This window comes from Mobula birostris, chromosome 30 (assembly GCF_030028105.1).
Source record: "Mobula birostris isolate sMobBir1 chromosome 30, sMobBir1.hap1, whole genome shotgun sequence".
Classification (NCBI taxonomy): Eukaryota; Metazoa; Chordata; class Chondrichthyes; order Myliobatiformes; family Myliobatidae; genus Mobula; species Mobula birostris.
In genome coordinates this window covers 21,098,249-21,120,292 of record NC_092399.1, presented here as the reverse complement: position 1 = coordinate 21,120,292, position 22,044 = coordinate 21,098,249, and the positions used below count along the sequence as shown (strand labels likewise).

The 22,044-nt window shown below is 38.9% G+C and overlaps 1 protein-coding gene across 1 annotated transcript in view; it reads left to right on the top strand.

Annotated features, from left to right (window-relative positions):
• The window catches only part of csmd2 (CUB and Sushi multiple domains 2), a 689,393-nt gene that overhangs the window by 71,374 nt on the left and 595,975 nt on the right, over window positions 1-22,044 (top strand). The window contains exons 4-5 of the mRNA XM_072247323.1: window positions 7,394-7,518; window positions 13,048-13,169. Coding sequence (XP_072103424.1) covers window positions 7,394-7,518; window positions 13,048-13,169 — 247 coding nt within the window. The remainder of the gene's footprint in view (window positions 1-7,393; window positions 7,519-13,047; window positions 13,170-22,044) is intronic.

Below are 22,044 nucleotides of genomic sequence, written 5' to 3'. Positions count from 1 at the left end.
AAAGGATCTGTAGAGTAAACTAACTTGAGAACCTGCGTCAAGTGTGACTCCAGCCCTAAATCCGTATGGATACATCAAAGCTTGGTCCCACTGAAGCTTCAGGAATAGTGTTCTGCACCTGTGGTATCAGTGGTCACTTGAGCAGCTACACTGAAGACACTACTCGGCTTTTGGAAATGTTCCACTTCTCAAACATGTTTTCCTTCTCTCTAACTTCTCTGAGTAACCCGGTAAAGGGTGGAGGAGGGCACATCTTGCGGGTCATTCGAATACGTAGAGTAATCACATCATGTGATAGCGCGCCCTTCACAACTTGATCCACCCTCAAGCAATTTCTCTCGGAAAATTCTATTATCAAAGTACATATACAGCATGTCATCATTTACAACCCTGACATTCATTTTCTTGTGGGCATACTCAACAAATCTATAGAATAGTAACTATGAATCAATGAAAGACTGTCCAACTAGGACTTTCAACTAGAGTGCTGAAGCCAACAAACAGTGCAAATGCAAATATAAATAAATAGCAATAAAAAAATGAGAACATGAGATGAATGGTCCTTGAAAGTGAGATCATTGGTTGTAGGAACATTTCAATTCTGAGGCAAGTGAAGTTGAGTGAAATTCTCCCCTTTCATTCAAGAAACTGATGTTTGAGGGGTAGTATCTGTTCTTGAACCTGGTGGTATGAGTCCTAAGGTTCCCGTACCTTCTACCTGATGGCAGTGCTCAACGACTCTTTGTCTTATTGATTCTACTGAGTTTTTTTTAATATTTACTGTGAATGCCTGCAAGAAAATAAATCTCAGGGTTGTACACTGAGACATACTTGCACTTTTATAGTAAATTTTCTTGGAACTTCAAAGAATGTGCAAATTCTTCACAGACAACATCAGCGATCAGTATTGAACCCAGGTCACTGAACCTGGGAGGCAGTAGCTCTTCTAGCTGCTCCACATTGCTGCTCTTACACCGATACTATGCTGCTTTTATGTGGTGATGCTTTCATTTTAATTAGTTTGCCTCATTTTAAAGATAGAAACATCAGTGCAGTTCTGTTTAAAATGAGCAGAGTATTTGCATTTTAGTTCTTTTTCACCTGTGTTCCATTTATGTATGTCATGACATTATTCCTCAATATCTTAATGAAAGTTTCCTCTTGCTAACTAATGCACATCTTCTGCTTTGGTTTGAATAGTGGAGTGTGTTGTGTTCTTCGGCACTGAAATTGCAAAGGAGGATGGTAATGATGAAAACCTTTATATCTTGGTATTGATTTCTAGACACCTAGACAGAAGACTAGTATCTGTATGGTGTCATACTCTGAAAAAGAGTATTTTCCATCTCTTTCTTAAAGCTTATGGATCAATTCCAAAGGATTTGAAACAAACAATCCATTCAGAGAAGTTCAGAAAAGAACTCGGACGTTTGTAAACATCTCTGAAAAGAGAAAAGTTGTATTTATTGTGTTTTTTTTATCATTGTGGCCATTTTGCAGTCAGAGAAATGCATTTAACATGTCACTCTTTTAACACAGGCAAAAGCAGTAGTCAATTAATGTTTTGTCAGACTGTAATAAATAGAATGGAGGCAAATAATGGCATACTCAATTTATCATGTTGGTTTAGGGATAAATTGAAGCCAAGATAATGAAATACTTTCCAACAATTTTTCAAAATGCCTCATGGGGTCTATTAAGTCCATCTGAAAGAGTGGATGTTTTGTAATCTCTGTTAGTAGTCTCAACTGAATGTTGACTGGATTATTGGCTACATTATCTGTTTATTTGCTGAGAGCATTTGTTTGCAGTTGAGTGGCAATTGAGAACAGAATAGAAACTCACAGGTCAAGGTTTTTAGCTCACGTAAAGATAATTGTAAAAGGTTTACTCCAAGAATAATTATACTGAGATTCTGAAGAGTTATAAAAGCAAACTGCCTTTTGTTCACAGGACTGAAGCTGTTCAGAATAAAAGATAAATAATTTTAAACATATGATTGTCCTATCCTCCAGTCTGGGAACAAATACTTCTGCAATTTTCACAGTTGCCTAAGTGCTGGCAATAATGCTGTTCTGGCAGTAATGTTAAATTAGTCATCTTGCTGTGAATAGATTGAACTGGGGCAGAAAAATTTGATGTCTGTGGGAAAGGTTGGTTTATTTACTAGCATCCTCCCATCTTTATCTCACCCATCTCCTCCTCACATGATAAAAAATCTTACTTGGATATTTTTTAAAAATCACATCGTTAAAGTCCATCTTTTTGCAGTCTAAAAGCATTCACCTTTACATATGGATCTTTTGTGCTCCAGTTGGCAATGTGACAAAGTTCAATTTGAAAGCCAATCTTTCATTCAATATATCTTCTTGACATCTGCCACTTGCTAATCTGTACGTGTCGCACCAGAGCTGCACAAAGTAATAGAGTGCGTCCTTAAAAGATTCTCAATAGTGTATCCATTCTGAGAATTGTGTAATGTAGAGCTTGTTCCATGAAAGAGAGTTGTTGGCCTAGCATGCATTAAAATAAAGTATATTATCACAATTTATTTCCTATTGAGAGTTTTGTTTGTAACTAAAGCACATATTAAGTAAATCGGTTTTAAATCAAAAGATTTTTAGACTGAGAACCACAATACTGATATAAAGTTTTCATTTTTACTGACTATATTAAAAGATCTCATCTGGAATGCTTCTAATTCAACTTGAATTAAGAAATTAAAGTGTTCCGTTTCTATTGAAGCAGGAATATTCATTTTAATTAGAAAATACTGTTATTTGTAACCCTGCTAGAGTGCTTGCATAGACCAGATTCTCTCTGTCGTATTTTAAAGTTTTTTTTAAATGAAAGGTCAACAACCTGAATTATTATATCATAGCTTGCAATCACTATTCAAGGCCCGTACTCAAGGTCATTATTCAAGACTCCACAGTGAGTTTCTTAGGTCCCTCATTCAATTCTTATCAGCAATGAAATATGCATTTCAGGCATTCAAACTATGTGGTCCAAAATTTCTTATAGACCCCAGGTCATACATTATATTCTGTCATTGTCATTACAATTTAATTTACTTTATAACTGTAACTGTGTTCTGTTGTATATTCTGCATCACCATTTTTTGACATCATCTACATTCAATAATGTGTCAATGTAAAACGTAGCAGAGCGTATAGGCGTTCCCATCCACGATCTTAGTAGTTAAAATTGTGCATTATATTTGGTACATTACTAGAAGCTATAAATCGATATTTAGGTTGCTCTTTGTGTCTCCGTTTACACACCTGTAACCTTGCTCCCAAGCAAGACTGCATAGGTTCAAGACCAGAGGCAAGAGATTTAAACAGAATATCGGGGGCAGCTTCTTCAGACAAAGGGTGGTGCATACTTGGAAAGAGCTGCCAGAAAGAGTGGTTAAGACAGGCACATTAGCAGCATTTGAAAGCCAACAAGATAAATACATGGATAACAGAGGTTTGGAGGCTTTGGACCAGTGCTGGGCAGATGGGAATAGCTTGCTTGGTAACACAAGCTGAAAGGCCTCTATCATTGACCCAGGGGTAAACTCCAAGCCTCTCCACTTTATAGTGGTCACCTTTCAAGTAACAGAGTCAATTCCCCTGACTTTCACTTGAAAATAATCTGCTTTTATGAACCTTTACTCTGTCACCAACTCTCATCTAAGAAATGGAAATTGCAGTATTCAGAACTGCAATCAACCAGACTGTTAGCAGTTTAGGGTCAGGATCTAAACACTGAAACCTCTAGTTCAAAGCTTCTCAACCTTTTTTTTATGCCTACCATTAACTGAAGGCTCCATGGACCCCCAGGTTGGGAACTGCTTCTCCAGAGGAAATAACTGCAAAATAAATCAGGAGCTTCTTGGGGTGAGTTTCTGTAGTTGACGACAGGCAGCTACAAATCTGCCTTCTCACCAGTTTAAAGAAGCCAGATAACTCACTACCCAAAAGGCAATGAGAGAGGACAATTCACTGCTGTTCCTGCATCACAAAGGCCCTGAATAAGGCTCACATGCCCCAACAATGGAGAGCGATTGCTGATTAAAAAACAATGCTCGTTTGGAATGATTTTACGGATCTGGGAGTTAACTTGTTCATGTCAGGATGGTGGGTGGAATTATCCAGATGTATATGCACTAACATTGTAAAATAAGTATTTTCTATTAGCCAAGAGCAGTTGTACAGAAGGAAGCTGAGATGTACTTCTAAATGTGGAAGTGATTGATTTTGAATTGGGAGTGTGGTTGGGATTCTGCTTGTCTGGGAGTGGCAGTGGAAGAATGAAACAAACCCTTGACCTTCTGGTTGGACTTCCACCTCAAAACTGTTCACAGATGATGATGTTTGAAAAAATTGCTTGAGGTCCTCGCCACAAGATCGGGGCAGAGACCAAAATGCCCTCGTGTGTTGGAGTAGAGCCCTTCTGAAAGCAGAGACAACCTCTCCTAGATTTCAGTACTGCTTGACCTGGTAGCCAATACTTGCCGCTTATCCGCAAACATCTCGATGGCAGATCAGAGAAGCAGTTCTACCTATGGTGGACAGGCATAAGATAGCCTAAAAACCTGGTCTTGCTCTCGTCAGTATTGCTTGTAGTTCGCAGAGAAGAGATGGACAGTGATGACGGGAGTCCAGAGAATAAAATTCAGGTCAGAGTGAGTTTTATCCTGATTTCTTTCTTGCCAGCCACACTGTTATGGGTAGGTTCACTAAGCCTAGAGCTCGTGTTGTTAATGTTGTTCCTGTCCGTGCCTTGTGGCACATTGGGTGACAACCATGCCGTTCCTTGAGCAATGGAAGTTTTTTTACAAGACCCATGTTGCAATCTCGATGCTCAGCCCAGCACAGATGAAAGGCGTGCAAGAAGCTGGCCAGATATGAGCCCAGCACCACTCACCTCGAAGTTCAGTGCAGAATCCACTACACCAACAGCCAGCTAAACAGAGTCCTTAGTTTATATTTAAATGTTTTCAGCCACATTAAGTGTGAAAATTAATATTAGGGTGCGACCTTAGTTTTCATTACACTTTTAGTTACTGTATTCTGAATTTATAATAAACTAGCACTGAGGAAACAAATATTTCAAACTTTCACTTGTGAATGGCAGCACCTCACTCTGTTGCATTACTGCAAGTAGATTAGAATTGACTTTGAGGCTTTGCAACATCTGGAAGTGTAAAGTGTTGAGCAATTAAGTGATTGCATGAGCATCAATTTCCAATGATAACAGGGCCCAAAATGAGCAAATAGTAAAGCTGGTGTTTTTGCAGAATTTTTAGCCGGGTATATTGAACAAATGATTCATTTCTGCTACATGTGTAAAGATAACAGTATAGAGAATCAGATTGATTCACTCAACATGACAGCAAGAGATAACTGAGTGAGCTACACACGTCTATCAAAAGCTGTAGGCCACAAAAACACCCCTGCTGTACTGCTGAATGTGTGATCCAAAATTAGCTGAGCCTATGGTAAAGATGTAAGAGTACAGCTACAACATTGCTGTCTACCCAGCAATGAATATTGGCCTGCCAATGGCAAATAATGATAAATAAATGCAGCTCAAAACTGTTGTCTCAATTTATTCTCAATCTAACAACACTGTCAAAGGTCACAACCTGTTGGATTTGATTTCTGCTGGGACTCGGCCCTTGTTTTATTTGAGTCTTGATCCAGACTCAGGGGCCATGTAGCAGTCAGTAATGAACTATTACATTGTCAACAAGCCAAGTTCAGTTCTTTTGCTGCTGCAGTCCGTAAAGAGTTGGTGCGTTCTCCTCGTGACCACGCAGGTTTCCACAGAGAGCTCTAATTTCCTCCCACATTCCAAAGATGATTGGGCAAGTAGGTTAATAGCTGGGCTGTGTGGGCTTGCTGGACTGGAGGGACCGGTTACTGTGCTGTTAAATAAATAAATAGAATTTAGATCCAAGTTGACACTGAGTGCCCTAGGCAACAAGATAGCATTTGGTCAAGCATGGCATCAAGGATTCCTGATAAAATTGAAGTTAATGAGAAATTGATTCAATGATTGGAGTACTTTCCTTTTCTTCAGATAAACCAATTCAGATCTGAATTGAGCATTGAGTTGAGAACATTAATGTTGTTTGCCATTTAAGAGCCAGTCAATGACAGCATCTATCTAGAGAGTGGCTAGTCCTAAAACATTGACATTTAGTGGTTTTGTACTGGCCAAATTACTGACAACTTAAAGATTACCATTGACCATGCTCATAAATGCCTCAGCCAAGTGAAAGCTAGCTGGCTGGAAACTGAGTATCCAACAGGGATCAAAACACCTCTTGCCTGTCCACTGCTCTTCTGCAATTGATAGAGTATGCTGGAACATTCTCCACTTACCTTGACAAGCGCAGATCCAGCAACACAAGAAACTTGGCATCAACCAGGACAAAGTAGCCCACTTGACTGACACACCATTCATTACTAGGCCCTCTGTTACCTACTCATTGCGGCTGCAGTGTGTATCATCTACAAGGTCTATCTCAGGAACTCTGAGGAGTTCTTGACAGTATCTCTCAAACCTGTCTCACCTATCATCAGGAAAGACAAAAATAGCATCGACTATGCAGCAGCACCACCCTCAACTCATACATCATTCCATTTGAAAGCTTATCATCATTCTATATCCTATATATTCTGTATATGTGACAGTTCAAGATAATAACTCACCATCGCTGCAGTAACTAGATTTTTAATATGATTATCTCTGATGAATATTCGTTGAATGAAATATTTGCTTACTATAGCTCTCTGAGGTTATACTCTTTTCAAAATATATCAGAGTTCAAATACAAAGCAGTGTCTGGGATACAAATTGATTTTTTTTGTTCATAAAATTGAACTCTGGCCATGTTTATCCCCAACTTATCTATTCTCAGCACCAGAATTTCCCTTTAGTTCTCTTGAACAGCAAAGAGGAGCCTCCTCAGTGAGTGTGACAGACCTAATCCAATTCTTAATGGAACACTGGTCCATCATAATGAAGCTGCCATACATTAACAGCCTATCACTCAATCTTCCTATGTTTTGCACAGATACAAGGTGTGAGGTGTTTTGTTGGGTTGAAGGAAAGGAAAGAATAGAGGCATTAACATAGTGTAATTTCTCAACTTTGTCATGATGCACAAAATACTGCTTCATTCTGCTCTCTGTCCATCTGTCACTTTTAATGAGAATGTATTTCAGAGAAAAAAAACATCAAAAATGTCTGTCTTAAAAATTGTATGTTATGAATGATTGATACCTTCCAGCAGTGGACATAACGCTACATTAGTCTTACCGAGGTGAAATTTCATGTCAGTGTTTTAATCTTTATGTTCGACAGAACTGACGGCTTCTCCTTCTCCTTTTAGTCTGGGCTCCAGTGTGCAGTTCTCCTGTGACGAAGGCTACGAGTTGCAAGGGTCTAAAAGCATCACCTGTCTGAGAGTAACTGACATGTTTGCAGCTTGGAGTGATCACAGACCATTCTGCCGAGGTGAGAAATTACTGACAGTTACTAAGCTGAGCAGCTGACTAGTTTTCACCTTCACAGTCATTCCGAGCCATTATTCTTCCTCATCCCTTCATTTCTGTGAATTGATGTGTCCTTCGTGTCAATGCAATGGGGAATGAGAGAAAAACTAATCATCTTAAATGGCCGTAATAGAGCAATATGGTACAAATAAGATTCTAGTCTCAGAAGTTGCCAAAAATTCAAGTCAAGAGAAGTTGTATTTTATGAACAGCAACTAATTAGCTGTAATTAAATATTATGACAGTATGAGTTTTGTTTAAAATTTTATTTTGAAGTTTTTGGCGCTTGTGTTAGTTAGCCACCAGCAATTTACCAATGCAGGGAGGTAGAACTTTACTTTTCAGTTTTATTTTTGACAGGGTAATCTTTTAAGTGTAATAAAAGCACACAAGTAACATAAGCAGGAGTGTAAAATGAGGGGTAGGTCCTCAAAACTTTTCTGTCATACGTGAAGATCAAGCCTGAACAATGACCTAACTCTTCTTCATTAAAATAAATTCATACTAAAGCATATACATGCAGAAGGTGGGTGGTATTAGGACAAAGTCTCAACCACCTCATCATCATCAATAAAAAAACTTTACTTCATGTCTGAATGTGAAACTGTATGTACTTGCTGCAAAGATTTATCCAACAAAGAACAGAATTTGTATATCGCTCCAGAAATATGCTGCTTCCCTACATAAACCTATGATCCAAGGGGAGAACAAGATTCAGAACAATGTCCCCTTTGGAAATCATTGAACTATTCTGTAGTTTTATTTGAGATTCAGCTTATAAAATGGAAGAATGCAGTGTTTATGATTAGCTGTGGCAACATACAGAGACAAATGCATTTTTATCACATTTCTGCAGGACCTGGTTATTTTGTGTCAATTCTATTTTGTTTGTAATAAATATATATAACATTGATGAAGATGTTATGTGATGTGATTAGTAGGTGTACAGATAGCACAAAAATTGACGAGTCAGAGAGAGCTAAGGAAGTTACTTAAGAATTCAACTGGACATTGATCGACTGGAAAGTTGGGCGGAATGGTAGCAGATGGAAGTGTAGGGTAATGTGTTTAGAAGATCAAATTTAGGTTGGACATATAATGGCAGGTGCCTTAGGAGCATTGATGTAAAAAGAGACCTTGGTGTATAATTCCATGCTACTTGATACAGGTGATAAAGTTGGATATGGTGATGAAAGAGCATTTGTTATGCTTCCATTCATTATTTGAGGCATTGAGTATAAAAATTGATATGTCATGTTACAGTTGCACAAAAGATTAGTCCAACCACACAGTATTTTATATATTTCAGGTCTCCACAGTACAGAAAATATGTGATGGAATCACAAGGAGTACAGAAAAGATTCACCTGGATGGAAGGTTTTAGCTGTCAGGAAAGGTTGGATAGACTAGGGTTTTTTCTCATTGGAACATTACAGTCCATAGAGGCTTAAAATTATAACGGGCATAGATAGTCAAGATCATTTTCCCAGTTCAGGGAAGTCTGGAACTAGAGGGCACAGGTTTAAGGTGAGACAAGAAAAAATGAAAGACAACCCGAGGAACAAGTCTTTACAAAGAGGACGACGAATGTCTGGAACAAGCTGCCACAGGTGGTGGTGGAAGCAGGTACAATTACAATGCTTAAAAGTCTTTTGGATGGCTACTTTGATAGGACAGACATTGAGAGGGATATAGGCCTAATGTGTGCAAATGCGATTCGTGTAAATGGGCAATGTAGTTGGCATGGATATTATAGGTAAAAGGGGTCCCCCTCAGCGCTGCAAGTTTCATTGAATATCTGATTCTGTCTCGCACATAGGAACAAAATTAGGCCATTCAGCCTATCAAGTCAGCACCACTATCCAATCATGACTGATTTATTTTCCCGTTCAACCCCACTCTCCTGTCTTCTCCCCATACCCTTTGATGCCCTTACTAATTAAGAGCTTATCAACTTCTGCTCTAAATACACCCAATGACTTATCTTCCTTAGCCATCTGAGCCAATGCATTCCACAAGTTCGCCATCCTCTGGCTAAAGAAATTCCTCATCACTGTTCTAAAGGGACACCCTTCCATTCTCTCTGCTCTGGTCCTAGACTCTCCCAGTATTGGAAGCGTCTTTCTAAAAGAAGTTTCTTCTTCTTATCTTCAGCAAATCTGATTAATGAGAGAAATACATATCACTACAAAAGTATAATGCAGCATATTTTCAGTTCAAATTTCCATTCTCTAACATTTCTGATTGTGTGGTCAACATTATAATATCAGAGTGCACAGTGGAAAATTTGAGCATAGCATGGTTTCAACAGCAACAATAGCTTTAATGGCCAAATAATCAAGAGCTCTGCAGTTTAAGGCATAAATATTTATCATAAGCATGAAAAACTCTGCAGATGCTGGTAATCCAAAGCAATACACACAAAATGCTGGAGGACCTCAGCAGATCAACGCTGAATCTTCTACTGCTAAACTGTTCACAGTGTTTTGAAACAGCCAGCCAGATCATGATGTCTAATCAATATCCATTCGGACCCTGAAGGAGTATATAAGCTGGCATTCTGAGAAGACAATACCCTTAGCTGTGCACTGATGATGGCTTCTTAATTGGAGCCGAAACATCTGCAAAGCTTTTGCCAAGCTAGGTGATCAACCAAACTTCCAAATAGCCAAGCCGGGCTACCAAAATTCCGCAATATTTCACAGTGTTAACATTGCAGGTCAATTGATGTTTCATCATTTTATCATTATCAGCTCTGCTTATTTCATTAATATATTCAAGAAAATGCAATTATTAGAAAAGGCTATAGCTATTCTGTGTTCAGGTGCAATATTTGGCATTAATATGGCGGAAATGGATGTTTATGTTTTCACAAATAAAACAAAGTGAGGCGTTTTATGTTTGATGAAACCCATAACACAGTTTATTGAACTCAAGAACCTAAACACAAAAGTATGTTAAAAAATCCTTATGTAACAATGTCATTGTGTCAGACCTGCTTCTCAAAGCGAAACCCCAACTCAATGTTGGTAGTTGGGAATTATACACCCTTCTTGTAATTACGCTACCCTATGAATATAGTTAACTTCTCCTCATGGAGGAATCAGAATCGGGTTCCTAAAACACTAGGTGTGTGTCTTCAGGCTCCTATACCACCATCTTGTTGGTAGCAATTAGAAGAGAGCATATCCTCGTAATGAGGGTCCTTTATGATATGTGTTGCCTTTCTGAGGCATTGCCTTTTGAAAATGTCCTCAATGCAGGGGAGGCTAGTGCCCATGGTGGAGCTGACTGAGTTTACAACTTTCTACAGCTTTGTCCAATTCTCTGCAGCAGTCCCTCCCGACAGGATGGCAATGCATCTATAGAAATTTGTTAGACATGTTGGTGACATATCAAGTCTGAGTTAATTGGCAAGTAGTTAATATTTGTTTTACCAAAGGCTTTTTGATACTACTTACTGGTGGAGTTCAGAGAAGTGAAACCAACATACTTTGCAATAATTTTCCCTGTGCAAGGAACTGTCACTTTCTTTCAGAAACTCGTATATTGATGCTTATCATTAAACAGAGTGGCTTTAATCACGCCGAGTGATCTAATGCAGCTCATAAGATAGTATTCACAAATGGTATAATTCTTGGTAGAATTAAACATTTGCTACATAATTTTACAATTCACGAATTAAAATGAGAAGTAGATTAAAACTGGAAAAAATAAAAATTGTTTCTTGATAAAGACAATTCTTGGTCATAGTGTTCTTAAATGCCATATTTTTTTTAAAAAAAATACGCCACTGCAAATGACTGGCAACATTCTAGCCTTTGCCTTTCAATGCTTTGTGCTGAATAAAACTGAAAAGACATGGAACCTTGAATGTACATCAAAACTTATATTGTCTCTCTGAACTGATTTGGAAGGACCATTTCTATTCACTTCATTGTGTTGTACCTAAACAAAAGGAAATCAAGGCTAGAGAAAGAAAGGGAGCCCGTTTGAGTCCAGGGCTCAATAAGTACAGAATCTCCAAACAGTGAATTACTAGTGGTGTATTGCAAGAGACCTTTAATCTTCTGGCAGCTTGTGATCATTCAGATAAGTTTTTGTTGAGCTTCCCCCTCAACCCTCCACTGGAAGGACAGCAGGACAAGACTAATCTTTGCAATTATTTTGATAGGTCTATCTTGAATATTTTTTTTATTCTGAACATTTTTAAATATAATTAAATCTAAATTTAACTTTTTCCTTATTTGATTGAGGTTGTGGATGATGTAGTCAAGTGAAGTTACTATAGTTCAGTTTATCTACAGCACTTAATAATTTCTACCGCTTATTATGCCTCTGTTGAGCTGCCTGTTCTCCATTCTCTCAGCTTTCTTCATCTCTGCTTATAGTTCAGGAGGTGGTTTGTTTAATGCCTTCTTTCACTGTTCAAAGTCAGGCTATAGTTAGTGGAATTGTTAACAGATTCTGAACGAGATTACATTGGTTCTATCCTTCCGTTGCAATGGGGCCTGCTTTCTCCTTAAGGCTACACATCACATGATTTATCGATAGCAACCTGTGTCATACACTTGTAAGGCATAAAATGCTTCAAACTTTATTTTCGCATTTCTCATCTGGATTCACAAATAGCGCTTTCACAAGTGGTGACAGCTATGTATTGCCATTGTATTAATTTCATCCCCAGTCCAATATAATCCTTTGAAATGGATTTAGATTTAGAGGATTATTTGTCATAAAACAGAACTGAAAGAAGTGTAATTGTAGCACAGTGAGGGCAAAGATTTAATGAGCTGTGAAACATCTTTTATTGTTGAATTTGACAGCAATTCTATTGCTTTGGGAAATGTATCCAATCTATTTTAAAGTTCTATTTGCATTAGCCGTCCCATTCTATGTATAAAGTGTGCTAGCAAAAAAAAGAATTCAAGTAAGATTAACCAATAATTAACTATTTCTGGATCTAATGATAGTTTAATTGCCTTAAAACAAACTTCCATTCACAGCAACGACTTAGTCAAAGTCAGAGTAAATTTTATTATCAAATTAAATATATGTTACCACATACAACCCTGGGGTACATTTTCCTGGGCGTACTCAGTAAATCTATAGAATAGTACTATAACAGGATCAATGAAAGATCAAATAGAGTGCAGAAGACAGCAAAATGAGCATATGCAAATTTGAATAAATAGTGATAAATAACCTAAACACAAAATAACAAGACAAAGAGTTCTTAAAGTGGGATTGTTGATTGTGGGAACATCTCAATAGATGGGCAAGTTAGTGTACAGTAGTTATCTCCTTTGAACCTGGCAGTTTGAGTCCTAGGGCTCTTGTACCTTCTACCTGATGGCAGCAGGGAGAAAGAGGATGGCCTGAGTGGTGAGGAATTCTGATGATGTATGCTGCTTTCCTATGACAGTGCTTCATGTAGTTCTTAACACTAATCGAGCACAGCTCTGAATTATTTTAAATTGTTTTGCTATAGCTCGAGTTTGTGGTGCCCATCTGAATGGTCCTACTGGAGTTATTTCATCCCCCAATTTTCCAGTTCAGTATGACAGCGATGCACACTGTATATGGGTGATTACAGCCTCTGATCCTGACAAGGTAAGTCCTTTTATTTTTACAATGCATCTCACTCTTTCAGATGGCATAGAGCTGTTGAATGAGCCCCACTCCATTCCTTGGATGGATTCTTTCCTGCAGACTGACTGTCCCAAGTTTTTTTTAACATTTTACAGGAAATAATTATCTTCTCCATAAATTAAGTAACAGCTAAATTGATAAATTGGTTTATTGTTGTCACGGGTACTGAGGTACAGAGAAAATGTTTACTTTGCATGCATTTAAATTTTGCATTTAAATAATTTCGTCCCATCAGTACTTCATAGTAGTTTAAGGGAAAATCAATGCCAGAAGGCAGAATATTGTGTTAAAGTTGCAGAGAGTATGCAGTATAGGGAGACAATAAGGCACAAGACCTTCATAAGGTATATTGTGAGGAAGGATTAAAGACATCTTAAATGCAGAAGAGATACAAGTGTCAAAGCAAATCTGAACAGTTTATGGTGAGACATGAGAAGGGTCATTTAGAGTCCTGCTTTCATTTTCATTCAAGTATGAAAGAAAGCAAATAGGAATTCCTTGACAACAATAAGAAGAGTTGATTTTGTATAACAACTTTGTGATCTAATGACACACCAAATTGCACCAATTAGATAAGTGCATGAATATGTAGAAAACAGAGAGTAATGGACCAGACATAACAGACTAGTGTAATTAGACATCATTAGTTTAATTGGGCACAGCATTGTGGGCCAAACGGCCTTTTCCTGTGTTGTAATGCTCTGTGTTCTGTATTCTAGTTAAATAACCTTTGTTGTCACATTTAGGATAGCAACTATTTCTCATACAAAATTCCCACGAGGAGCAATCTGGTCATCACCACAATCTCCTCATAGTGAGAGCCAGATATTGGCAAAGGTTGCGGGGAGAAACCCTGCTGGTCATTAAAAGTGCATTGAACCAGTAGTAACCAATGTCTGGCTCTACCAGCAGATCAGTGCTCAGAATAAATGTTCTAGTATGGCATATTTCCTACAGACTTCAGATGTAAAGGTTAAAGCATAGCCACCAAGCAATACGTAATGGGAAGTATTTATTTAGCTGTCTTCAGCAGTCTGATGGTAGATTGTATTTTTTTTGGTACACAGCTTTCTCTCTGCCATTTCTCACTGTTTTAATAATCTATCTATAAGATTATTGGCCTCTGGCTCTGGAGTTCCATGATGATCACTTCATGTTCTCTGTGATCTTATTTATGTGTCAGCAGAACTGTTTATTTTGTCACAGTTCCTCAATTGAGAATTCTCACTGCTGAAAAAAAAATCAAAGTTCTTTTCCTCACAATAAGCATCTTGTTTGATTTATCATGTTACCCATTTCAGAAATGCTGGATTATGATAATAGAATAAAGCAAGCAATGGAATACACCGATTAACACGCACTTGAAGCAAAAGTTAATGTCTAATAAGAGGGATCAGGAATTCTAATCCTAAGTGTTTCTGTTGTCAAGATCAGCTAACTCAGAATCTAAGTCTATTATCACTGACGTATCTATGTATGTTGTAAAATGTTGCTTTGTGGCAACAGTGCAATGCAAGATGTAAAATATGCTATAAGTTATTCATGAATTAATAAATATTGTGAAAGAGGAACGGCAAGGTAGTTTTCATGGACCATTCGGAAATCTGATGGCAGACAGGAAGATGCTGTTCAAAAAAGGTTGAATGTGGATCTTCAGCCTCTTGTTTCTCCTTCCTGGTGGTAGAAATGGGAAGTTGGCATGTCCCAAAATACTGGAGGAACTCAGTAAGTCAGGCAGCATCTATGGACATGAATCGATTATTGAGGTTTCAGGCCGAGACTCTTCTTCAGGACCTGGAGAAGGGTCTCGGGCCAAAGCATCGGCTGTCTCTTCATTTCCACAGACGCAGCATGACCTGCTGTGTTCTTCCAGCACTTTGTGTATGTTTGTTTGGATTTCCTGCATCTGCAGAGTTTCTCATGTTTATGAGCGGGCAAGTCCCGAATGATAATGGAACTGAATTTTAAGGATGTCCTTGATGACGGGGAGTATTGTGCTGTTGAGTCAACAACTCTCTGTAGCCTCTTTTGATCCTGTGCATTGGTGCCTCCATACCAGGCAGTAATGAACCTGTAGAAGTTTGCTGGTCTTTGGTGGCATACCAAATCTCCTCAGACTTTTTCTCCCATTCTTCCTCACTAGTTCATTTGCTTTGGAAAATTTGTTATTTGCATTTGCTGAGTAAATATTTCATTACGTACTCATAACATCCTCTTTTATCCCTAGAATTATTTCTTTATCCATTCAGCTATTGTCATAGATTTATGGCAACAATCACAGATCTCCTCCATTTCAAGTTACCTTGTCATCCCTATATCTACTGTTATATACAGTCTTTAATTAACTGAAGTAAACTGGAGGCTATCAACAATAGTGAACACGCAGACTATAATTGAAGAGGTTCATTTTTTGAGTAATTGTAGGCATTTGTCTTCAATTATATAAATATCATATTATATTACATATTTCAATTACCATCATAGCAAAGCAATATTTGAATAATTTATGAATTATCAATCACTTTCATTCACACCATCCATAACATACAGTATATAATGTATGGTTTTCACTTCATTTCACTGCAACCGCATTTTCTCATCAGTTATGAACTTGTAAATCAATTCTTCCTAAACGTGTATTCTCTCCTTGAAATATTCAGCATGTTCATCAGTTGGGGGAATGGTATTTGCAGAAGCAATTAACTTCCATTCTTGTGGTTATAAACAGCTCACTTAACTTTTAGAGTGAACTTCTATAATACGATTGAACTATATAACCTAATTAGATGCATACTTATCAGCTCCACAGGGTTATATTTGCTGTTCTAAATTTCAACACCCTATTACTATCAATTTCACTGTGTGCCATTTACTCAGCAGCTGTTGATATCTCAACCTGGTCATGTTGATAGGGAAATATGGAAGAAACATTATCTTGTATAATTTAAAGAGTAGTTATTCAATGACATTTGATTTTCTTATTGGAGATGCACATTTTATTTTCTGCTGTCAGTGCGCACATTATTTTCTTATGGAATAACTTCCTGGGTTTCTACTTGTTTTGTGCAGTTATTTTCCATTTTCAACAGCAACAATGGAAGAACACGTGCGTAATAGGCAGATTGTAGTTGGTCAGGGCTGGGACAAATGTTATTTGCAGGGGTTAATAATGCCTTTGTGCTAGAAATCTAACATGATTACATAAGATACAGGAAATACACAGCAGGTCAGGCACTGATGAGCAGAGAAACAGAGTCCAGGTTCAGGGTTAGAGTTCCTTCATCAACAATGGAAAAGTGAGAAAGCAAGCATGTTTCAAAATTTGCAACTCAGTTGTTGTTCTATTTGACCTTCCTAGTGAACCCTGACTACTATGCCATAGGATGAATCTAAAATATTCAAAAGGTCTAAGTAAATTTTATTATCGAAGTACATAAATGTCACCATATACAACCCTGAGATTCATTTTCTTTGGGCATGCTCAGCAAATCTATAGAATAGTAACTACAACGGGATCAATGAAAGATCAGCCAGAGTGCAGAAGACAACAAAATGTGCAAGTGCAAATATAAATAAATAGCAATAAATAAAGGGGACATGATAAAGAGTCCATAAGAATGAGATCATTGGTTGTGGGAACATTTCTGTGATGGGGCAAGTGAGTGTAGCTGTCCCCTTTTATTCAAAGCCTGATGGTTTAAGGGTAGTAACTGTTCTTGAACCTGGTTGTGTGAGTCCTGAGACTTGTGTTCTTTCTACCTGGGGGTAGAAGCGAGAAGAGAGCATGGCCTGGGTGATGGGGATCTCTGATGGTGGATGCTGCTTTCCAAAGACAGAGTTTCATGTAGATGTGCTCAATGGTTGGGGGGTGTGGGGTGCTTTATCCTTGATGTATTGGGCTGAATCAACGACTTTTTGTAGGATATTCCATTCAAAGGCATTGGCACTTGCATACCAGCTGTGAAGCAGCCAATCAATACACTCTCCACACACATCTATAGAAGTTTACCAGAGCCTTAGATATTAACTGTAAATCATACAATCTTGATAATGGGTTAATGGAAACAGAATATACTTTGTTCATAAAAGGTGTGAAATGAGGGCTATTAATGAAAGTGAACATAGACAAAGGAACATAAGAGTTCTGGGCAGCACAGCTTTAGGACATGGTCAGTAAGTAAGTTGGGGGAGAGGAAACAAAATTAAGCCAATATCACAAATGAATACCTGGCCTATTTTGATACAGACAGAGAAAGCAAATTAACAAACGATACCGATTTTAATTTTGTGTCTGAAAAGCTGCAATGCACCAAGATGGAAAATATAATGCTGTTTCTCATGCAACACACACAAAGTGCTGGAGGAACCCAGCAGGTCAAGCAGCATCTATAGAAAAGAGTTGACGTTTTGGACCACCTCCTGAAAAAGGATCTCGGCTTGAAATATCAACTGTTTATTCTTTTCCATAGATGCTGCCTGACCTGCTGAGTTCCTCCAGCGGTTTGTGTGTGTTGCTTTGGATTTCCAGCTTCTGCAGATCTTCTTGTGTTTGCTGTTTCTCATGGTTATGTGTTGATGTTTATAACATATGTAATACTGTTTTGAAAGCTGTCCGGTGAAAAGTCAAGTTGGCTAGCCAAGGTGTTAATGCAATAGAGAAAGGTATAGCGATCATTGTAAGTTGGGATATTAGTTCAAAAATGAAAACAGTTATGCAAATGCTTACAACTTTTTGGTTTAGCTGGAGTCTTTTGTACAATTTTAAATACCAATTTAGGGAAGATGTCTATGTCTAGGGTAAATAGGTTTACTGGAAAAAATACCAGGCAGAGAATGTTCATTTATGAGTAGAAATTTGCTTGTTATGTGCCATGTCATATGATGTCACCGATCATGGTCTTTCCATGACCATGATTGTTCTTGGCAAATTTTTTCTACAGAAGTGGTTTTCTATTGTCTTCTTCTGGGCAGTGCTTTCACAAGACAGGTGACCCCAGCCATTATTAATATTCTTCAGAGATTGTCTGCCTGGCATCAGTGGTTTCATAACCAGGACTTGTGATATGCACCAACTGCTCATATGGCCATCTACCATCTGCTCCCATGGCTTCACAAGACCCTGATCAGAGTGCAAAGCAGGTGCGACACCTTGCCCAAGGGTGACTTTACAGGCTAGCAGAGGGAAGGAGCATCTTGCACCTCATTTGGTAAAGATGTATCTCCACACTGCCACCCAAGAATAGAAATTAGCTTGAACTAAACACATCAAAGTCATAATCAGTTCATGTTCTCAAGGGTTCTGTATTTCATAATAGTGTGAAGAAGGAATGGGCAGACTGCCAGACAAGAGAACCGGGCAGAATGTACCTTAATCCATCAGCAGCCAGCATTCAGTGCTCAGTACTGGTAAGGGTGATTAGTCTTTTGAAAAGTGAAGCCAAAGGAAAACCATAGAATAAGACCATAAGACATAGGAGCCTAATTAGGCCATTCAGCCCATTGAGTCTGCTCTGCCATTCCATCATGCCTTCTTGCCATAACCTTTGATGCCCTGACCAATCAGGAAACTATCAATTTTCACTTTAAGTATGCCCATGGTCTTGGCCTCCCCAGCTGTCTGTGGCAGAGCATTCCACAAATTCACTGCCCTGGCTCAAAAATTCCTCCTTAACTCTGTTCTAAAGGGTCACTCCTCAATTTTGAGCCTGTGCCCTCTAGTCCTGGGCACCCCCACCATAGAAAATATCCTCTTCACATCTACTTTATCTAATCCTTTCAACATTCGATAGGATTCAATGAGATCCCTAGGCATTCTTCTAAATTCCAGTGAGTCCAGGCCCAAAGCTGCCAAACGTTCCCTTCATTCCCAGAATCATCCTTGTGATCCTCCTCTGCACTCTCCCCAGTGACAACACATCCCTTCTGAATTATGGGGGCCAAAACTGTTGACAATACTCCAACTGCAGTCTGACTAGTGTCTTATAAAGCCTTAGCATTACCTCCTTGTTTTTATATCATATTCTCCTTGAAATGAAGGCCAACACTGCATTTGCTTTCTTTATCACACACTGAACCTGTAAATCAACCTTCTGCGAGTCTTGCACGACAACTTCTAAGTCCTTTGCACCTCTGATGTTTGAGTTTTGTCCCTATTTAGATAATAGTTTGCACTTTTGTTTCTTTTAGTAAAATGCATTATCATACATTTCCTAACATTGTATTCCATCTACCACTTTTTTGCCCATTCTTCCAATTTGTTGAAGTCTTTTTGCAATCTCATTGCTTCCTCAGCACTACCTACCCCTCCACCTATCTTCGTATCATCTGCAAACTCCGCCACAAAAGCCATCAACAACATTATCTCAGTCAATGACAAACAATGGGAAAAGTAGAGATCCCAATACTGACCCCTGAGGAACACCATTATTCACTGGCAGCTTCGTGGAAAGGAAAGCCTAGTTACATAGTGTGAGGAAAGTAGGAGAGGGAGAGCAATAATGACACATCCTGAAATAAAGAGGAGATCAGAGAGACTTTTCTGCAGTTTCAGTCACGTCTCCGGGTTTGCCTCCTTAGTTCCAGGTTTAAGAATATCATTGAATGCAGGGCCGGCTGGTGGCGCAATGACATCAGCGCCGGACCCGAGAGTGGAGGTTCCCGGGTTCGAAACCAGTCAGGTCCGCTCCCGAGTACGCTTTCCATCCGTGCCGGGCTGAGTGTCGAGATTGCAACTCAATCTCGTAAAATAAAGGGAAAAATACTGCGAAAATGTCTGTGTGAGGAGCGGCGTGCCACACAGTCTCTCTCTCTCTCTCTCATTCCGCGCCTTGTAAAAAGCCACGAAAAAGTCATCATCACAGCGCACGCACGCACAGGCACGCAGGCACATGCCAAGAAAAAAAAGAGTATCATTCAATGCTGATCATTATTGTGAAAGGTGTGGATGAAAAGCTGAAGTTCAAGGTCTTCATTGGTGCATAGGTAGAAAGAGAGATGACTTGAAGCAGGTAGAGTTTAGGAAGATTTGAAGAGGCCAGCAGGTATGATCTCAGAGACAATATCTCTGGATGATCAATACCACATGCTGACAAGTGCAGAATGAAGAAAAGTTAAACAGGTAGGTCCTAAAATCATTAGAATTTAGGATTCAGAGGTGATCTTATTAATACGTGTACTTTTGAGGGGGATTGACAGGGTAACTGATAAGATGATTTTTCTCTTTGAGTGGTACAGTAAATCTAGGACACATAATGTCAGAATGAGTAATTTTTTTCAGATGGAGCTGAGATTATTTTTCTCTCTCAAAGGGGCATGAATCTTCGGAAAGTTCTACCCTGGGGATCTGTAAACTAGATTCAATAAATACATCAAAGGTGGAGATTGGCAGATAGTTGAACTCTGAGGGAGAAAAGGGGTAAGTGGAAAGAGAGGGAGAATGATGCTGAGGACACAGTTGAGTTAGATATCATCTTTATGGGGTAGACAGAATACAGCAGTGAGGGGAGGGGAAGGGGCACAATTTCGAAGGTGATGGATGAAGCCAGATGAGGGGGAAGGTAGGTGGGTAGAGAGGGGGTTGAAGTGAGATCTGGGAGCTGATAGATGGAAACAGTTGTTGTTGTTGTTATTGGTGATTTTCTCTTCACACATCTAATTCGTTTTTGTTAAGCCACCTCTCCAGCTCATGGCTGCATCGATAGATCGCAGCAAAGCCGTCTGGGATCTTGGTGAGAGGGCATGTTTGGACCAGATAGAGGATCTCCTGGGTTGGGGAACCACAGGGGCCAGATGAGGTTAATATCTTGAAAGGTTGGCTTGATTCATGACATAGTGTGGCCCAGGAGGGGCAGACATGAGTCTGTCAGTTCAGGAGCCGGGGTTGGATCAATCTTTGTCTGGCATCTCATCCACAGCTGTTCCAACATGGGTGACCCTGAGATGGCATTGCTTAATGGAGTCCTTGAAACACGTAAGCTCCACATGACATCAACACTTTGATCCAGGTCGTGGAGAATGAAAAGGTATAGAGCTGAAAAAAAGGAATCTGATACGAGAGGAGAGTGGACAATGGGAGAAAGAGAAGGAGGGAGGTGGAAGGCAGGAGACGAGAAGGGGTAAGAGGGTAGCCAGAATAGCATATGGAAAAAGAGAGAAGGAAGAAGGAAGGAGAAATTACTGCAAGATAGAGAAATTGATGTTAATGCCATCAGATTGGAGATTACACAGATGGAAGATGGGGTATTGGTCCTCGAATCTTAAGGTGGCCTCTTTGTTCATTTGTTGTGCTTGTGTGATTTAATAATTGTTACTGAGCTGACGTTGTTGTTTAACACATATGAGAGTGTGAAAGGAGATAAAGAAATAATGGTTGGCCTATTTTCTTGAGCAATGTTAAATAGATTCAAATTAAATCAATAGATTCCAAATACAAATCCTATAATTTTTAAGTGTACTCTGTCGTGTCCATTGCAGAATGCTCTTTTGAAAAATGGTTAGGGTGCATTTATTATGATAATATCTAAGCAAAGAGATGTGGTGTTAAAATAGGAAATAAAACACTCAGCAAGTCAGGCTGCACTTGCACAAGAGAAACTTTGTTAATGTTTCTGGTTGAAAACCATTTTTTTTTGAAGCAGTTCACAGTGTTATTATGATATTGGTTCAGTCAACAATCATTACATTTTTTTCTGGTGCTTAAAAGGGTTTTGTATATAATAGATATTCCATCTATTGGCGGGAAAAGTTCATGTCCTCATTAACCTACCAGTATCACAAGAGTCCTTGTGGAACCTCATCTTCACAATGAGGTCACCCGCTAGCCTGTTGTATGGCATAG